This window comes from Oreochromis niloticus, linkage group LG15, assembly GCF_001858045.2.
Source record: "Oreochromis niloticus isolate F11D_XX linkage group LG15, O_niloticus_UMD_NMBU, whole genome shotgun sequence".
Taxonomy (NCBI): domain Eukaryota; kingdom Metazoa; phylum Chordata; class Actinopteri; order Cichliformes; family Cichlidae; genus Oreochromis; species Oreochromis niloticus.
In genome coordinates, this window is record NC_031980.2 from 29183359 (window position 1) to 29202788 (window position 19430).

At 39.9% G+C, this 19430-nt stretch overlaps 1 protein-coding gene across 4 annotated transcripts in view; it reads right to left on the reverse strand.

Annotated features, from left to right (window-relative positions):
* Positions 1 to 5101: 5101 nt before the first annotated feature.
* Positions 5102 to 19430, reverse strand: part of map3k7 (mitogen-activated protein kinase kinase kinase 7) — a 26733-nt gene continuing 12404 nt past the window's right edge. For 2 of the 4 annotated variants that reach the window (XM_005475150.4, XM_005475149.4), the window contains exons 10-18: positions 18371 to 18452; positions 16332 to 16462; positions 15781 to 15928; positions 14969 to 15049; positions 11243 to 11310; positions 10560 to 10659; positions 7896 to 7957; positions 6892 to 7007; positions 6496 to 6676 (exon numbers count right to left, since the gene is read on the reverse strand). In XM_005475150.4, the coding sequence (XP_005475207.1) occupies positions 6496 to 6676; positions 6892 to 7007; positions 7896 to 7957; positions 10560 to 10659; positions 11243 to 11310; positions 14969 to 15049; positions 15781 to 15928; positions 16332 to 16462; positions 18371 to 18452 (969 nt within the window). Of the gene's footprint in view, positions 6677 to 6891; positions 7008 to 7895; positions 7958 to 10559; positions 10660 to 11242; positions 11311 to 14968; positions 15050 to 15780; positions 15929 to 16331; positions 16463 to 18370; positions 18453 to 19430 lie in introns of all 4 variants that reach the window. The other 2 variants (XM_005475148.4, XM_003456011.5) reach the window with 2 other exon arrangements.

The window sequence follows — 19430 nt, forward strand, 5'->3', positions numbered from 1 at the left end:
TGTTATGAGATTCTTCATTAACAGGATTGTTCTGCTCTGTGTTAGTTGGATGAGTACCTCCTGTTAGCAGACCCCTTATTTGTGCTGCCAGGTGATCCCAGATTAGAATAGCTTCTTCAGCCATTAGGCACGGATCATGTCAGGGCCTGGTGCTGCACAGCTCTGCATTCTGGAGACTTGGTGTTGGATGTCTGTCTTGGTGGTGTATATTAGCTCTGGGAGGTTGCTATGGTCTGCTTGTGGCTTTATCAGCCACTTGGCAACGGTGTTGTTTAAAACTTCTTGTTTCCTGATATTCTTCCAGTTTCAGCTCTGGGTAGGTCTACCCTATTCCTAGAGTACATGCTGGATGGATCTTTGGAGAACAGGCTATTTATTGTCTTGGCCTCTGCTTCTCTGGTATATCTTTTCAATGTAGTGGCCAGAGCCTTTTTTTACAGTTATTAGAGCCTGAATTATTCAATAAATTTTATTTCCATCCAATTCAATTCAGTTCTTTCCAAGATGAGCTCTATAGGCTCCTCATATTCATGTGTGTTTGCATTTTTATTTTTTTTTTTTGAATTTGGAGCCAAAATGTAAACCAGCAGCCTGGGGGGAGCAGTCTTACTCTCAGTGGCCAGATGCGCCTTATGTCAGATGCATTTAGGCTTCAGTTATTACATTATATGTGTAGTATGACCATGTCTAAGCTGACAGGCAGGAGGAAGAAAAAAAGAATGGAGAAAATATAATAAAGGGATAGAGCGCAAATAGAAAGGCACAATGTATCACAAACTGCTGCACCTGTAAGAAGTGAGCAAGTGTCTGTGTATGTGCCTTTGTCATAAAAAGGGTGGGAAGCCGCAATAACGCCCCCCAGGAACCAGAGGCAGACAGAGATAAATCCAGGAGATCCGGGCCAACTGCAGCCCCCCCAAGAGTACCGATAACCTGAGGCCTCACATCCTGATGACAACCGCTCGTCCATCCCAGCACAAGGAGGAGGAAACCCCCAGACGGGAGCCATGTTGGTGTTCCTTTCAATTTGATATATATATATATATATATATATATATACATATATATAGTCATATATACACATACTTTCTACCCAACAACTCACATTCATATTCATACACAACTGTTGATGTTTGTATGTTGCCCAAGTATATTTGGCATGCAAACTGGAACAGCCAGGGAACCACCAACCTTCCGATTAGTAGATGAGCTACTCAACCTCATTTTTCAGAAGTGATGAAAAACAGCAAGAAACACAACAGTTGCTGCAACAGACTGCCAGTTACCACAGAGCTCCTTTTTTATGTATTTATTATTAGGATTATCATGCTGCTGCAGTCTTTTTCCCCTCCTAGCAACACCAGAAAACGTAGCAGTTTAGCAGGTGATAGCAAAAGGGAACCTAAATAAAGAAACACCAGTTGCGTTCAGCACTTGCCTTTGACTATACTGGTGTTTTCACTGACACCATAATCTATTTTAGAAAGTTTACTCATTTTGGCACTTTTCAATGAACACTTCAATTGTTTACACATTTATGAAGCACTGGCTTCATATGAGACTTCAGCTACTTCCAGCCTTTTACTTGAATTCAGTATTTGTGTGTCTACTAACACTAACTTAAACTCATATCAGTACTTTTGTGTTAATGAAACTTTCTTTCAGCATTTTCTTCTATTGAGTCTTAAATACCAATTTAATTAAAATTATTTGATTAGTTGTTTAAGTTCTCACCTATCTCGTTGCCGTGATTTAGAAATGTATTCCATGGGCTGTACCTTAACATCAATGTTGGCTGAGGTTGCACAAGACACATAATAGATGCTTTTAAGTCTGCTTTGCTTGCTGGCTTGGTAGCAGCGTCTTGTCATTAAGGAACCATAGTTTGTATATTCCAGCATGCACGGACTTTGACCTTTTTCTGCCACTATGAAATCACGTAGACAGATGCTCTTCCATGAAAATGAATTAAACAGAAACAAACCACTGATATGCTAATAATCACAGAACATTTGTCAGAGCTTTTCCTTGCAATTCTGCATCAGAAACTAGAGCAGCTACTGTTCTTTCCCTCCCTCACTCTTATTAGTGCCCCTCTAAATAGACCTGCAGTGAAATTATGAATGGGAAATGATTGTGTTGAGTGCTATTCCAAATAGCAAAGTGATTCATGATCTCAATTAGCATGCTTAAGCTGTTAATGTAGCTGAATTGCAGTGTGTAATTACATAATACATGAAGTAAAGTAAACAAAAAAAAATTGGTGTAAGAACATGTGGCTTTTTCCTCCTCTAACATCGCTTAAATGGGTGCAAGGAGACATCACTCAGTTCTTAAATCACTGCCTGCAGCCGCTTTGAAGACCAAGCAGGGATTCATGCAGATTAATGAAATTTTAAGTGGCACATGATGCAATTTATGGATCTAACAAGATCAGATCAAGCAAGATATCATGACCCAAATTCTGTCCATTATTAAAAACTGCAACATCCCTCTCTCTGCCACTGCTAGCCTATTTATGTCATCCAGTTTCCATGGCTACCATGCCATAGATAAAACATAAAGCGCACACATTTTTCCAGTGCAACCTCAACTTTCCCTTCCAGTGAGGAGAGGGATGACATTACTCCGCTACATTCAGTACTGCGCTTCAACAAAGGCAATTCAGGATTGCGCATTACATCATCATGTATATGAATAAGAGAACATAGTTTGCATTCTGATTTGGTTTAGGTTTTAGAAGGCAGAACAAAAAATACCCACACTAGACTACACTTGAATTGTAACAATAAAACTAAAATATTATACAAGTATTACTGAACCTCAACCTGGGTGCGAACATTTAACAAATCCAAAATGTGCCCTAGAGCACGTTTGCAGATATCTTACATTAACATGTTTTCTCTATAGTTGTGTTTGTACAACTATGGAATTTTCTGTACCAAAACTCGGGAATTGTGCCAGGATATTGAAAAATGTGAGGGCTTGAACAAGCCTATTCTGAAAAAACACATTTTATAATTGTGTGGTTACAGTTAAACAGATGTGGCAACTACTGAGCTAAGGTTGGGTGTCTAACCTTACAAAGGACCTAGAACAGCTTTTTGGTAACAAAATGTTGATGTCAAATGCGGAAGGCTGAAGCAAAGTCCTTTGAAGTGCAATAAAATTAAATGTACCGGCACTAAAATCAAGATCAATCGCGTGCCAGGTGCCCTATTACTTTAATATTGTTTTTTATTTTGATGACATATATTGCTATGTTTTTGCACTTAACTTTACCAAAATTGGTTTGTGACCAGAGTTCAGGTTTGGTATCAGTTGTGTTACTAAAGAATATACAAACTATTTTCCAGCTACATGCTGTTTTTTTTTTTTTTTTTTTTTTTTTTAAATTTAAGCCCTAACCAGTTGCAGACATGAAGGTTTCCTTGTGAAAATAAAACATCATATAATTACAAAATACAATTCAGCCAACGACACTCAAGCCCTGTGGACAGAAGCCTTCCTTCCTTGTTTGCACACACAAATAAACCATCAAACTGGATTTCCTACAGCTGGCCAAACCTTACATGGCCTTCTGAGACAAAAGAGAGCTGGACAAAGCTGGCATGTCTTCCTTGTGTTTACCAGTTCAGTGAGTAGCAGCTTGCACACACACACACACACACACACAGAATACCTGGCAAGAGAAGGAAAATGACATCACTTCTCTACAATAAAGTGAGTCATTGTTCCCTATTTAGCTTTCAACTTCAAACACAGGCAGCACCCCCACAAATGCCCCTCCACCAAAAAAAAAAACCCTTTGTCAGAATTTGGTGCTGAAATGTAAACCAGCAGCCGAGGGGGTGGGGGGGTCCTTACTGTCAATGGCCAGATGCATCTTATGTGAGACACATTTGGTGGCCAAATCAGCTCCACTCAAAAGAGTGCACATTGCACAAAATTGATATAGTGTAGTGTGTGAAAATAGGCATTCACACTCATTGTAGCAATCAGTAGGCAGAGCATGTATGGTTCTTTATCTGAGGAAGAATAGATGCACAGCTATGTGTCTCCATTACAAATACTGTGTGTTTAGTACCACCTGCTGTCTGCCTGGAGGCACTGCAGCAGAGATTCAGATTTGGGCTCAAAATTCTGCTGTTGAAAATGTCTGTAATGTCTTGTTTTTCATCATGTTATGAACTACAATGACAGAATATTTGAACCGTTTTAGTGGATACATTAATAAATGATAGATGTATTAGCTTGAAGTTTGAGTGTGCAGAAATATTTCCCCACTCTGCACCAACAAGGCATATTATTCCCTCAGTAAACATAAATTTTCGTTGATACAAGCTTTAGAGTTTGTTGATTATTCTATTAACTGGAGTGTCTGTCTTAACATACAGACACTTTCTCCCTACTGACTAAAGAAATACATCTAAAATTGTAAGTGAAGATAAAAACAAACAAAAATAAAGGCACAGTCTGATCTCCTTGTGTTTTAATGATGAGACAATGACACTGTTGAGTGACAGGTTGCCTCCCCAGCTTTTATGGGACTTTATTTACACAGCACTCCTCCAATTTTAGTGATTCAGTGGTTGCAGCATCGTTGTAGCTTTTGGTTTGCATTATAGCCTCTTTGGATTATTATGTTTAGATATCATATATTATTTACCATCGTATATTATAGTTTTAGACAGCAGCCAACTGACCTGTCTGTGTTTAAGATGGACTACTTGCTGCCAGTACTGCCTTTTATGTCACCCTGAGTCGACTTATTGGATGGAAATCTCTCTTACTGTAGCAGGACTCTTGTTGCTAAAGTAAGAGAAGCCAGGAAGGAAAAAGGAATCTTGGGTATGTTGGACATGATTATACATGTTGGGTTTGTTTTGTGAATCTGTATGTGGGTTTGTTACATTTTAAAATTTGTTAGACTTGTCATTGAAACAAAAAAAACAAAACAAAAACAAAAAAATCAGAATAAAGTGGCCACCTTGAAGGATGACCCCCCATGTTAAAATGTCTAACTGTATAGCCTTAAAAACTATATTCTCTTGGTTTTAGTCTCTGTAGTTTCATCCTCCGTAATAACAAACACATCACATCGTTTCACCATTTTATTTTATAATGCCTTCCTTGATGTCATATGCTGCATCCCCTTCCCAATAACTTAGAAAACATTTCGAAAAAGAGGTGTATGTGTGTTATAATTCAATCTTACGAGGAGGATTTAAAAAGAAAGATGTTGTTGAGTCTTGGATGTTTAAAACCAGAACCAGTATAATGAGAAATACAATTTGAATATAACCTGATTAAATAGCAACTGTGCAAAAATACTTACGGGATGTGAGACACCAAGAAAAAAAAAAGTACATTTCATAGTCCTGGGAATAAAGCTGGTGGCAGACATTTACATTATCAGTTCAACGATACACATCTATCTCTCTTCTTTCCGTTATCATTTCATTCATGTTCAGTAGATCAAAAATATCTTAAAAAAAAAAAAAAAAAACTTTTATCCCCACTAAATATCACATAACACAAGCACTTAAAATGCAGGCAACTTCTAAGGCAACATGTGAACTAAAAACAACCTCTACTGTATAGGGAGGTGACCCTCCTCTATTTTGTCCGTTAGGCCATTCACAGACCAGATAAAATATGTCCTATTGCAAACAAATGACACAAAGTGAACTACTGAATAGAAAAGACAAAACGCAAAACAACACTGAGGTCAAATAAGAAGGGATACCACAGCTCCTTGTGTTTACTCTGGAAGCTAGCCCACTTTTTAATGTGTATATTTTTCACGAGCATGAGGAACAGAACTCTTCCTTCTGCTGACACATCTGACTGGAGGTCTATGGAGAGGCTCATGCTCACAATTAAAGGGGGAGAGATAAGGGGTGAATTTAAAAAGGGGCTATGATTTGGATAACAGGGATTCCTAGCACGCACTGCAGAAAGATTTTGTTGCACATTCTGCTTCAAAGCCTTTGTTTTGAGTTTCACATTCTGAGGAGGATGGTGTGGCCGTTAACCACTGAGGAGCGCAAACAGACACTGACTGGTTAGCCCACAGGCCCTGAGAGCAAACACAGAGAAAACACAACCTGCGTCTCATCAGCAAGTTGTCTCGATCATAGATGTCGGCCATCTCGCTCCGTCCTGAAGCGCAGCGGCGGCAGCGGCAGTGTCTGGGCTCATCTGAATGGAGGACCAGTGATTGTTTGGTCTGCGCTCACAGAAGACACTGTGAGGATGTGCAAATGTATGTACAGGGGACAAAGGTCTTCCTGTTGGGTCTACAATGCAACATGCAGGAGACAGTAGAATAGAGGTCTCTTTCCAAAGCTGGACTGGGAGCAGTGTATGTGCAGAGCAGATGATGGGTAGTGTTGCAGTGCAATGTTGAGGAGCGCAGGAGGGTGGAGGTGAGGAGGGTGAGGGGGTGGGGTGGGGGGAGGGGGTTGGCAGAGTTTGTGTCTCTTCGTCTCATCATGACGTGCCCTGTCTCTTCTGTTGCTGAACCCGGATCAGCTCCAGCTGTTTTTTGCACTTCTGGTAGTATGTGGACAGACTCTTATTCTCCTCCAGCAGCTTTTTGTGCTCCTGCACCAGACGGGACGTGTTCTGCTGGTCCTTTTCGTCTTGGTCCAGTTCAGCAATGAGCTCCTTCCTGCACAGATAGTCAGGGAGGCTGCGTTTTAAGGCATGTCATTTTCAACATTATGTTACGAGATTATGCCATGCAGCTTTGGTAGGTTTTATGCAATTAAAATTTTAAACATTCACACTTCACAGCTGTGAGATTTGGAAGTGTGTGAGGTCTTGAATGAAAGTGAATTTAAGAAAAAGAATTAAGCGACACTTGACTTTAGTCACTACACTTACTTCCTCTGGATTAGCAAGGCGATCTCAGTTTGCACTTTCAGGTATTCTTGGGCCATCTTGCAGTGTTGCTCAAAAACAGCCATGGACTCTTTGGAGTTGGGACAGGGAGCAAGGGGCTGGAAATGAAAATGCATGCTGTTTAAAAATATTCTGCTCAGGTATAAGTATCAGCTAGTGCATATTTAAATTTACATTACTCTGTTTACAGAGCATCACATCCTCAGGGATAATAATTATGATCAAAACAAATCAAAATTTATTTAGATAGCACATATTAAAAACAACAAAGTTGATCATAGTGCTTCACAGTCAGTAAAAGCATGAGACAATTAAAACAAAACAATAAGAAAACAGGGCAGCAAACAATAGGTGACAACAAAACAAGCCAGATAACAGCCAACTAGTTAAAAGCCAAAGTAAAAAGATGGGTTTTAAGATGGGATTTAAAAGACTGGATAAACTCGGCGGTACGAATATGAACAAGGAGGTTATTCCAGAGTCTAGGTGCCATGGTTGCAAAGGCCCGGTCACCTCTGGACTTCAGTCGAGACCTAGGTTGTGCTAGGAGCATCTGATTGGAAGATCATAATGCTCTATTGGGATTGTACAAATAATAATAATGAGATGGCTGATGCCCCATGGCCTCAGTCATAGCTAAGTGCCTCGAGGCAACTGTTGTTGTGATTTGGCACTATATAAATAAAACTCAATTAAATTGAATTGATACCAGTGCAGCTGAGCCGCATCAGAGTTAAAAACTGATTCAATATAGCATTTACATTACACATCAAAATTCAATTCAATTTTATTTATACAGGGCCAAATCACAACAACAGTCGCCTCAAGGCACTTTATATTGTAAGGTAGACCCTACAATAATACATACAGAGAAAAACCCAACAGTCATATGACCCCCTGTGAGCAAGCACTTTTGGTGACAGTGGGAAGGAAGGGTTATTTGCACATCAGTGCATTGTGTGCAAGTGCCTGATAGGATGGTGTACCTGCAGCTGATGGTCTAGGGTGAGATAAGCCATGGGAATGGAGTTGTCTGAGCCATTTGTATCTGAGGGAAGAAAGAGATATCACAGGCTGTTTTAGGACTTCATAGAAACAAAAATGTCAGAAATTAGCAACACACATCCTAAACACATCTTTGGCCAAAAAAAAGAAAAATCATTAACATTTATAAAGGTAGCCTGAATGAGTTATAAAGTTTTGCCACAGTGATATTGATGGTGGTATAGTCATTGTGTTTAATAGATGTGTAATAAATCACTGAGGGGTACAATTTTTCACTCTGATATTTGACAGTGGGAACAGCTGACAAGAAGTACTTCACTCTCACATACATATATTTTCACTCTCACACACATTTTCACTCTCACATACATACATTTTCATTTATGCATTCCTACATTTTGCTCTCATTTACATGCATTCAATATGCATTTAATCTCACAAATAATATATGTATGTAAGCAGAGAATGCATACATGTCAGAAGAAAATATATGTATGCAAGAGAATAATGTATGTGAATGAAAGAGTATAGTGGAAACGGAAGGAGTTTAATGGAAACGGAAGGCTGGGTGTCTGTACCGCTGTGATTGGCTGAGAAGCACGCGCGGGTCACTTTCAAGTGTCTGACAGCATTGAGGGGGGAGAAGAAACTCGAGTTCTTCAGCAAGCTATCGGGGTGTTAAGAAATATTTTATCATCTCCTGAAACGGTCACATCGTTGTCCTCGTCACTTGATCGAGATGGGACGGGCTCAACTTTTTTTTTTTACGTGCGCTCAGAATAGTGGCACAAAAATAACGCCATAGTTACCCACCAGCTGACCGGGTGGTCACTCGGGTTAAACATAATATATAAAGCTCAACTGACAAAAAATCACCGACTACACCACCAGGTATTATAGGAAAAACCATAAAGCCTTTGAACTAAAACAAACGCTGTTGTGACAGTGATGTACACTGTCTTGTTGGTATATATGCATGATTTGTATCACCTTCATGTTTCCAAACCGATACCATGAGCAGCAGTTTTTACAGCTCTGGCTCCAGCAAACATCAGCTGATACTAGAAATTAATTTTAAATAAATTCTAACAGCTTATCAAGCTTGAACGTGCTGCTGTTGTTTAGCGCGACATCCGCTGGTTTCCTCTTTCTGGCGCAAAGTGGGAGATAAACAAACAAGAAAGACGATCAGCTGATCATTGATCGGTTTCATGATTGAAGTAGCAACAGGAGAGGGAGGGAGGGGGAGAGAATGAGGGGAGAAGAGGCAGCTGTGCAACGTAAAGACAGAATAACTCCAGCTTTCTCTTTTTTCATTCTAGCTGAAGTACGGGACTAATCGCGTTGTTTTTCCTCTCAATACGGATGTATTGTAATTGGTCCAGCCCAGAGTTGATCATGACCAATTGGCTAATCCACCACCTTTCATTGTTTATACCATTACAAAAACAAACAAACATAAGAATGAAAAATCACCATCTGTTATATTGTGGTTTTGTGGCACAATATAACAGCGTACACAAAGAGTTGAGCGCGCACGGGCAGAAATGTTGAGAGCGTGAGCGCAAATACAAAAACTGAGCGAGAGGGGCTGCTATTGTGTGTGTGTGTATGGATAATAGCAAACACTGAAATACATTTTTTGCACGCGGCAATGAATTTTGTTCGCTCAAATTCAGCTTTTCTTCGCTCAAAATAAATTTCTCCTCAAAATGCAACACTTGCACCTGCAAACTTTTTTTTACGTGCGCTCAAATTTTTTTTACGTGCGCTCAGAATAGTGGGACAAAAATAAGGCCATAGGTAACAGGCATCTCCGAAAATGTTAGAGCACTTATGGAAATATGTGATGTCTTGATGAATCAAGCAGATATTTGAAGTTTACACAACACCATTCTCGCATGAAAATATCTTAAAAGTTTATTTTGTGACCTATGGCGTTATTTTTGTGCCACAAAACCAGCCAATCACAGACTTGGATGCAAAAATATCTGATTGGCTGTTCTGGTCTCCAATCGGCTCGAAATGACGAAATGCAATATCCCAGAATCCATTTCGTCCAAAACTCAAACGAGGCAGTGGCAGAGAAGCACAGAGTGGCGGAGTTTGAAATATTACTCTTTCTGGGTTACTGTGGCGTTATTTTTGTGTCTATATATCTATATATATATATATACACATACATACATACACATACATACATACATACATACACATACACACACACACACACACACACACACACACACACACACACACACACACACACACACACATACATACATACATACATACATACATACATACATACATACATACGTGTATATACACATACACACATACATACACACACATAGTAGTCGTGCTACTATGAATGTTTAGAGCTTTGGAAGTGAAATACATGAAACACATGGTTTCATATGTTCAATCCTAATAATATTTTCCCAATGTGGCAGTCTGAGACTTAATACTTACAATAATTTTATTATAATAATCTCTGTACTGTTGTTCATAATTTCAAACAAATAGCTTGCAACAACTTTTTAACAGTGATTCCCTTCTCAACTGTGGCTGTACATTGGGTGGCACTACCCAATGTAGTAAACAGTAGTTGACTGTAGTGGAATTTGTGCAGTTGTGATTACCTGTGGGGTCATCGGGGGAGAAATAGCCCCTGCCACTTGTCTTGTCAGGCGGCATCATTCTCACACTTGGACTGGAAGATCGACTGCTGTTCCTACTCCCCTGCAGAGAACACAAAAGAAGCCAAAAAGTCAGTCACACCCTCCAAGTCTCAGAGTGAGAAAATGACATCTGGACCACAGTATGAGCAAAATAGTGCACTCATTGTAGACAACATAGAGACATTTTTACTAATGTCAGTCTTTGAAGATGCTCCACACAGTGTTTTGTTAGCAGCAATAGTGAAGAATAATGAGCACACCATTTAACAGCCACTTTAAGCATTTCTGTCACTTCAGCTTAAGCTCGATCTGTGTCTCACAATGTGGCTGTTATGCTTAAAGCTTGACACAAAGTACTGTGCTCTCTGATTGTGCAGGTTTTAAGTTTTTAAGGTTTTAAGTAGTAGACAATCGCATTATGCTGTGACGTGATCTGTGAATATGGTTTTGTTGAACTGCTAAGGACTGAACAGTGAAGCTATAATTCTGGGCACACCATAAAAAGCGTGAAACTAGAAAAGCTAACTGTTACCTTTCAAACTAAAAAAAATGTGATTTAAGTTAGATCTCTTTAAACTCTCATTCCCTAAAGTCACTAATCATCAAAAAGCTAAAACTGCACAGGTCCTCTGCATATGTCTTACCTGGCTGGATTCTGTGCCAATGCCTGGCAGATCCTGTACAGACCGACGTCTCTGAGGATCACATGAGGCTGTGAAAAGGGTAAAGGACAGACAAGAGAAAGAGTGAGACCTCAAGTACTATGGATAGTGGTACTGGGGGACTAATCCCTGTGTTTGCTTGTGGCTTGACGGGGATCCAGACCCACAGAGCCATACTGTAACAGTTGCACTTACTTAACCATCATGCATTGTGGCGGGAACATAACCAATCCATTCAATTCTATTTATGTTGCACCAATTGTTCAAGGTGCACAATATTGTAATGTAAAGACCCGACAATATTAGAAAGAAACCCCAACAATCACCCAACTCCCTGTAACAACCCCCCTAGCAAGCACTTGGCAACAGTGCGAAGGAAAAACTCTGTTTTAACATAAAGACACCTGCAGCAGAATCGGACTCTGGGATGGGTAGAAGAGAACAAAAACAGCAGGGCTATAAGTAACCGCCACTGACAGACAACACAGCATACACACACACACACACACCACTCCAGACAAAAATACAAAAAAAGTTGTTGGGGGCGGCTCAGACAAAAAACACAAAATGTCACAGTACTCATTCTAGTAATCAGCAATTCATCTGCTGTTCAGGTTAACACTATGCCAGGATGACATATCTTGGGTGCAATCAGAACATCAGCTCGATCACCTTGCAGGAACTTCTACAAGACTCTTCAGTTGCATGCAATTTCAAGTTATGACAGAATTGCAGTGTTTTCTCCACACATGTTACAGAGTCACAAACTAGCACCAAAACATGAGTGCAACCAATAGTACATGGAGTAATACTACTACCACTCCTCATAATAATAGCACTAATAATTTACATATCTGTCTTTAGGAATAACCGTCACTCTGAAGCTAAGAGTTGACAATTGGAACAACAACATGACAATTAGCCACAGGTACTAACCTAAAATGATATTTTATTAGCAGGCAGGTCCCTCTGGGCTTCACACCAAAATCAACTAAGCTTTGATTAGAAAATTAACTTTTTAGGACTCCCCAAAAATGCTAAGTATTATTCCAGACCTCAGATTTTTGACATTTTGCCAACATACCTTTAATCTGTATTATATATGGTCACAATCTCTGAAATGGCAATCTTAAATGGGAACTGGGACAGTCTAAGATAAAATGTCCTGTTAAAATAGCTCCCCAAAATTAATGGTGCATCACGAAAAATGCTGCATTACCCTTTTTTTTTGTTTTATTGGCTGTCTGGGGTTCCAAATGAATGAAACAAAAAATTCAAAATCTGCATTCCAGTATTGACTTGCAAGTCCATTACCATGGCTATCAAAGCACCAAAGCATTTAGTTTACCCCTATTTAATTCCAGTCAGCAACCTCTAGCAAGGGGACACATTTTTCTTCTAGCGATTGCAGTTGCTGGGGTTTGTTATCTAATCTCTAGGACAGTGTGACAGGGCCTCTAAATAATCATACATCATTCATAATGCACTGAAAAAAAGCAATACTTGTAATCAAAGTTATGTCAAACAATGCAATTTACGATTAAAAATGTGACATTTTGCATAAACCTTTAACCAAACAGCAATGACATGTTGCAACCAACACATTTTAAAAAGGCACAACTTTTACTTTTAAGTATGTTCTGAGTTTTCAGTTTCACTACTGCTTGGCAAGTAGTTTGCAGACTGGTCAGCATCTTCTATGCAAACTGTTGGTGACCTGCTAGTTACCAAAGAAATCCCCAGGAAGTTTTCGATGTAGCAATGTACACATCTTTGCAACTAATATCACATGAAAGACTGCTGGCAACATCCAGCAATTGCCTGCCAAACTGGTCACGGGGGGTCAATGGTCAATGAAGTCTTTAGGTCTGCGTGGATAACGCTATAGCAATGAGTCTCATAGCAACCATTTGCAAGTCATGACTAGTGCTGAATGAATAAATAAATAAATAAATAAATAATAAATAAAATAAGCAATATCAACTTGAACACCACCAGCATGACAAATGAAATCATGTGTACAAGTGCAGCATAAGGATTCTTCTATAGTCAGGACATTCCCCAAATTTCTAATTTACATCCTTGAGTCCTGCTTTCAAAAACTGGATAGTTGTTCCACTGTCTGTGTAACTACATTTAAGTAAAGAGAGTCTGTTTTATTGCATAAAACAGCGCTAATGGCGGCACTCAGTACATACGGCCACACAAGGAAAACCAGTTTTTGACTCCAGATTGTCGGTATGGTAACCACCCGTTACCCAACTCAAACTGGCTCTCCTTCATAAAGTGCTTTACAAAAGCTAACAGCTGGATTTTCCCATTTTAGTGCTGCTAGCTACTATACAACGAAGAACCACTGACTGGTAAACAAACAGAGTTAAAGTGGAGAGTATATCCTCAGTTTCTTAACATAAAACTCATTGTTGCAGCACAAAAGTGATCCTATTAAGACTGATTTTTACTTTTAGAGTTATTGGTTCTATTACCAGTTAGACAACATAAACTAATGTAAGCGTATTGACTGCAACCAACCCACCTCATGTTCTGTACTGACAAGATGACGCTAAACATTTTTTAAACACTTTAAGTACTTATTTCTTAAATGCAGTCACACAGACAGTGTTACATCCATGTCAATTTTTGAGTGCAGGGCTCAAGGGTGTAAATTAGCCTTTATACATGAAGTGTTTCATATCCACTTAAAGTTGTTTCACAGATCAAAGCAGACCCCACGGTCGGGTCGCTCACTCACCACCAATGTGATCGGTTTGGTGGTGAGTCAGCGGTGATCTGGAGGGACCATGGAAGAGTGACTTGATGAAGATCCGAAAACATTTTACCAACACTCATTACATAAATTAAGTTTTTCTTTCCTCGTACAGGTTTGCAGATCCAAAGGTACGTGCCTTACCATTAATAACAATTCCATGCTGACTCCCTCCACCACTGGATTAAATGAAACACTTACTCAATGTCTCTCATATAGCTTCAAAATAGAAGTCTTTCTGACAGACAGAGCTGTCCCCATTCCCTTTGATCCATATCTCGACTAATAATAATAGCTCTGACCCTCAGTGTGAGGGAAATTAATCAAAACGACTTTTTTCAAAGTGGATGTGGATGGGTGGAAAGTGAGTGAGAAATGGGAAAAAAAAAAATTAGCCATGCTTTCTCAATGTCCTCTAAGCATGAAAGTCAAGGACGAGCTCAAATGCACTAATTTACTACTGCTACCCGTGATTTGCTGCAGCCAAGCCAGGGATATAACAGAGAGGAGAGGGCCAGGAGTAGCAAAGTTATCTCATCTATGTCAACTTACTGACTATAAAATACTGATTAACAGCCACTTGCTTTCAGCGACAAATATGCACACAGCTCATACAAATGTGTTGATAACAGATGAGAAAACTTCATTATACTAAAAACAAACAAAGAAAAAATAGAAAACAGGACATGACACAGCTATGATGTATGTAACTCCAAAATCAGCTTCAAGGACTTCTCTGTTTTTCTTTTAATTTTTGGTTTGTGTTTTTAAATTACAGCGCAAATTCGAAGAAAATTTAGATGTTATGAACATTATCTGCATTCTTGAGGGGATCATATGGAGTGACACACAAAAGAAAGCCATGTCTGAAGACAGTAACCCACAGGCTCATTCAAGCCAGTTCCACCGTGTCACCGGAAAGACCAGTAGTCCAGTGATACCTGTAACGACGATCTTGGGGACATCCAGTATGGTTCCGAATGATGCAGTTTTACGGTGGCCTCGCTTATACGGGGGGTTTGCTGCAAAAACACATATACACATATAGCTGCATACAGGACAAGCATGCCCACAGCTGGACTGCAAAGGTGGGCTATACACATGCAGAACATATGGTGTGCATGCAGAGGAAACATGCACCCTGTTCATTCCAGGAGCTGTGGATCAGTACTGCATAGACAGTCAGCAGCCAATGCACTACCTTCTTCAGCACAGACAAAAGCAGGCATTTTGCTTTTTGGAAAAGTTCAACAAGGTGATCTGAGAACAGAGTTTTTAATAATTAAATTTTAGAAACCCCAACCACTGAAGCTATATTTAATTGTGAACAACATTTAAAACAAACAAACAAGAAAGAAAACTGACAGACATTCACATTGAAATCAAAACTACACCAGAGGAGTTCTTGATTTTGTTTTTCTATGACAGCACGAGTACATCTGCTGAAAGGAGATTAGCGACAGCTGGTTCCGAGAGGCCCTATCTTCAGGGACATATTGACACTTTCATGAGGAATCAATCTTCAATTCAAAGTGATGAAATCACATAAAAGGGCAACCTAGGTGCCAAGAAAGAAGCTTCTACTGGACTGGACCAACAAAGACTACCTCAATATTAATACTGCATGCACGTCCTCTTTTTTTTTTTTATATAAATTTGAAGTAATGGCATGATCAGGCCAATATGATTGTCTATTTTTTTTTTTTTAATGTATTTGATGTATTAATTTGTGCCAAGTTTTGTCCGGCATTACCTGCGGGTGCAAACGGCATCTTAGTCTCCAACTCTGACAGGTCAGCACTAATTCTTTTGCTGTCAGAAGAAGACGGGCACTGTGTTCGTGCTGACAGACTCTCAACGCTGCCCCCTCTGGAAAGAGACACATTTCTTAATGTGTCTCCCTGAAAGACAAACACGAAACTTTCACTCAACCACAGAAGACTGTATTACAAGGGAGCATTAAGTGCTTATCAGTGCAACTTTATGGCTGACTCTGGGTTTTCAGTGTTCTGCAAACCTGGGATATACATATTTTTACCAGTCATTATAACAGCTAATATAAAAAATTGCCTTTTAAGGACCTTTATGTTTGTTTCAGTTTGTTTCATTGTTCATTGACATATGCATTATGTTGAATGCAAACTATGTAAAAACGATGTTAAAAAAACAAAACACAGAAACCAGCAGAGTTATCAACAGAAGACAAAAAAAAATAAATAAAAGATCTCCAATGCTAACATATTTCTTCAATAACCTGTATGATTACATGTACAGTAAAAACATCCCTTTTTAATATGGTCTTACCTTTGGCTTGAAATGAGGTGCAAACTGAGGCGTAATCTTAATAGTGTCATTGCTCCCTTGAGAATCACTGTGCTCCATGTTCGCATCGTTTCTGTAGCTTGTGCTGTTACCAGTGTAGTCTACATATGAACCTGTCATTTCAATAGACACAGGACAGGACAAAAGTTAAATTTATTTTCTTTTTTAAGTCTTATTTTTAGCATTTATGAGTTTTAATAACAGGACAGCAGAACAGACAGGAAAGGAGGGATCGAGAACAAGATTGCAGTAAACTTTTGGCATAAGGGCTACCTGTTCAAATTTATACTGGCAGAGGGACAGTTTCAATATTTTTTTAATTTACACTCTCACCAGTATTGCATCTTTATATTAACTTTGTGGATTTTTGTTGTCTTTGAGTTTTCACAACACTGAAAAAAAAAATCAAATAATGAAAATAAAGAACTAACAGACAAATACAGAAATCTGAAATAGACTGAAAATGTTACTACAATGCATTTTCCTCCGCTTAGTAATATGATAAAATTTAGGTGATCTGTGGCTCCTGGGAGAGGCGGGAGGCTCACGTGCACTTATATCACACTGATTCAATGCTGGTCCTATAAATTCACAAAAATGCCACACTTCTGTGTACTCTGTTCAGTGTTACTGTCACTGCACCCTCAACTGCATTGAAGCATTTGTGATAACTGGCAATGAGTCTTTTACAGTGCTGTGGAGAAATCTTGGCCCACTCATCTTTGCAGAATTGTTGTAATTCTGCCTCACTGGAGAGTTTGAGCATGAACCGGCTTTTTAAGGTCATACCACAGAATCTCAATCAGATTCAGTTCAGAGCTTTGACTAGGCCACTCCAAAGTCTTCATTTGGTTTTTCTTATATCATTCAGATGTGGACTTGCTGGTGCGTTTTGGATCATTGTCCTGCTGCAGAACCCAAGTGGGCTTCAGCTTGATGGCTAGACATTCTCCTTCAAGGATGATTTGGTAGACAGCAGAATTCATGGTTCCATTTACCATAGCAAGCTAGCAAAACAGCTCCACACCATCATACTACTACCACCATATTTTACTGTTTGTATGATGTTCGTTTTCTGAAATGCTGTGTTAGTTTAACTCAATATGTAATGGGACACATACTTTTGTCTCACGAGTCCACAGAGGATTTTCCCAAAAGTCTTGGGGATCATCAAGATGTTCTCCAGCAAAACTGAGACGAGTCTTTATGTTCCTTTTGTGCAGTCTCTTTCTTCTGGTGGAATCATGAATACCTGCCTTAACTGAGGCCTGCAGTTCTTCTGATGTTCTTTCTGGGGTCTTTTGGGACCTCTTGCATGAGTTGTCACTGCACTTTTGGGGTAATTTTGGTCATGTGGCCCCTCCTGGGAATGTTCACCACTCTTACATATTTTCCCCATTTGTAGATAATGGCTCTCATTGTGGCTTGCTGGAGTCCCAGAGCTTTAGAAATGGCTTTATAATCTTTTTCGAAAAAAGGTCTCATTTAGTTTGTTTGTCATTTGTTCCTGAATTTTCTTGGATCGCGGAATGATGTCTGGCTTTTGAGGATGTTTTGGTGTACTCCACTACTTATGTACTTAGGAACATCTATCTTACTGCTTCATGCTAATGTTAATCCAGCTGCTAATGTACTGTGTACTGGCCTGAATTTTACTACAATCATTTGCCCATAAACTTAAGCCAAGGCGGCTTTCTTTTGAAGGTCTATTATTCTGAGAACTTCTAAAACACATGTGACCTTGAGCTCAGGACTGGGCAACTGTATAGATAACAGGATACACTGGAGTTGCTGTGCTGGTCAACAACATGCTGGTCATGGTACACCTTTGTGAACATCCATGGTATTTGTGCAGGCAGAGAAAACAGTTTGAATTTAAAAAGGACAAAATCCTATGCGGTAGAGGAAGTAAGTTAATAACGCACATAATAGTTTTTCTGTAAAGAAAAGCAATTAGCAGCACAAATTATTTAAACATAATCTAGAATGTCATCTTCACACGACCTTAACATGAGATGTACCTGTACTAGTTGCGGAGTTGCTCTGTCCCTCATCTGAATACTGGTATGGATACTGAAGGGGTTCATCAGACCCTGGGAAGTACTGCAAAAACACAAGAAAACAGCACATAATGTTGAGAGTTCTCAACCCAAGTTTACTATGAATGAAAAAAATCCTAATAGTACAATTCATTCAGGAAAGTAGGATATCTCTCTCTCTCTCTCTCTATATATATATACATATATATATATATATATATATATATATATATATATATAAACACCCAGCACGCCCCTGCGGGCGGTTTATCCTTCAAGCTCGGGTCCTCTACCAGAGGCCTGGGAGCTTGAGGGTCCTGCGCAGTATCTTAGCTGTTCCCAGGACTGCGCTCTTCTGGACAGAGATCTCCGATGTTGTTCCCGGGATCTGCTGGAGCCACTCCCCTAGCTTGGGAGTCACCGCACCCAGTGCTCCGATTACCACGGGGACCACCGTTACCTTCACCCTCCACATCCTCTCGAGCTCTTCTCTGAGCCCTTGGTATTTCTCCAGCTTCTCGTGTTCCTTCTTCCTGATATTACTGTCATTCGGAACCGCTACATCGATCACTACGGCCGTCTTCTTCTGTTTGTCTACCACCACTATGTCCGGTTGGTTAGCCACCACCATTTTGTCCGTCTGCATCTGGAAGTCCCACAGGATCTTAGCTCGGTCATTCTCCATCACCCTTGGGGGCATCTCCCATTTTGACCTCGGGACTTCCAGGTTATACTCGGCACAGATGTTCCTGTACACTATGCCGGCCACTTGGTTATGGCGTTCCATGTATGCCTTGCCTGCTAGCATCTTGCACCCTGCTGTTATGTGCTGGATTGTCTCTGGGGCATCTTTACACAGCCTGCACCTGGGGTCTTGCCTGGTGTGATAGACCCCAGCCTCTATGGATCTTGTACTCAGAGCTTGTTCTTGTGCTGCCATGATTAGTGCCTCTGTGCTGTCTTTCAGTCCAGCTTTGTCCAGCCACTGGTAGGATTTCTGGATATCAGCCACCTCCTCTATCTGCCGGTGGTACATACCGTG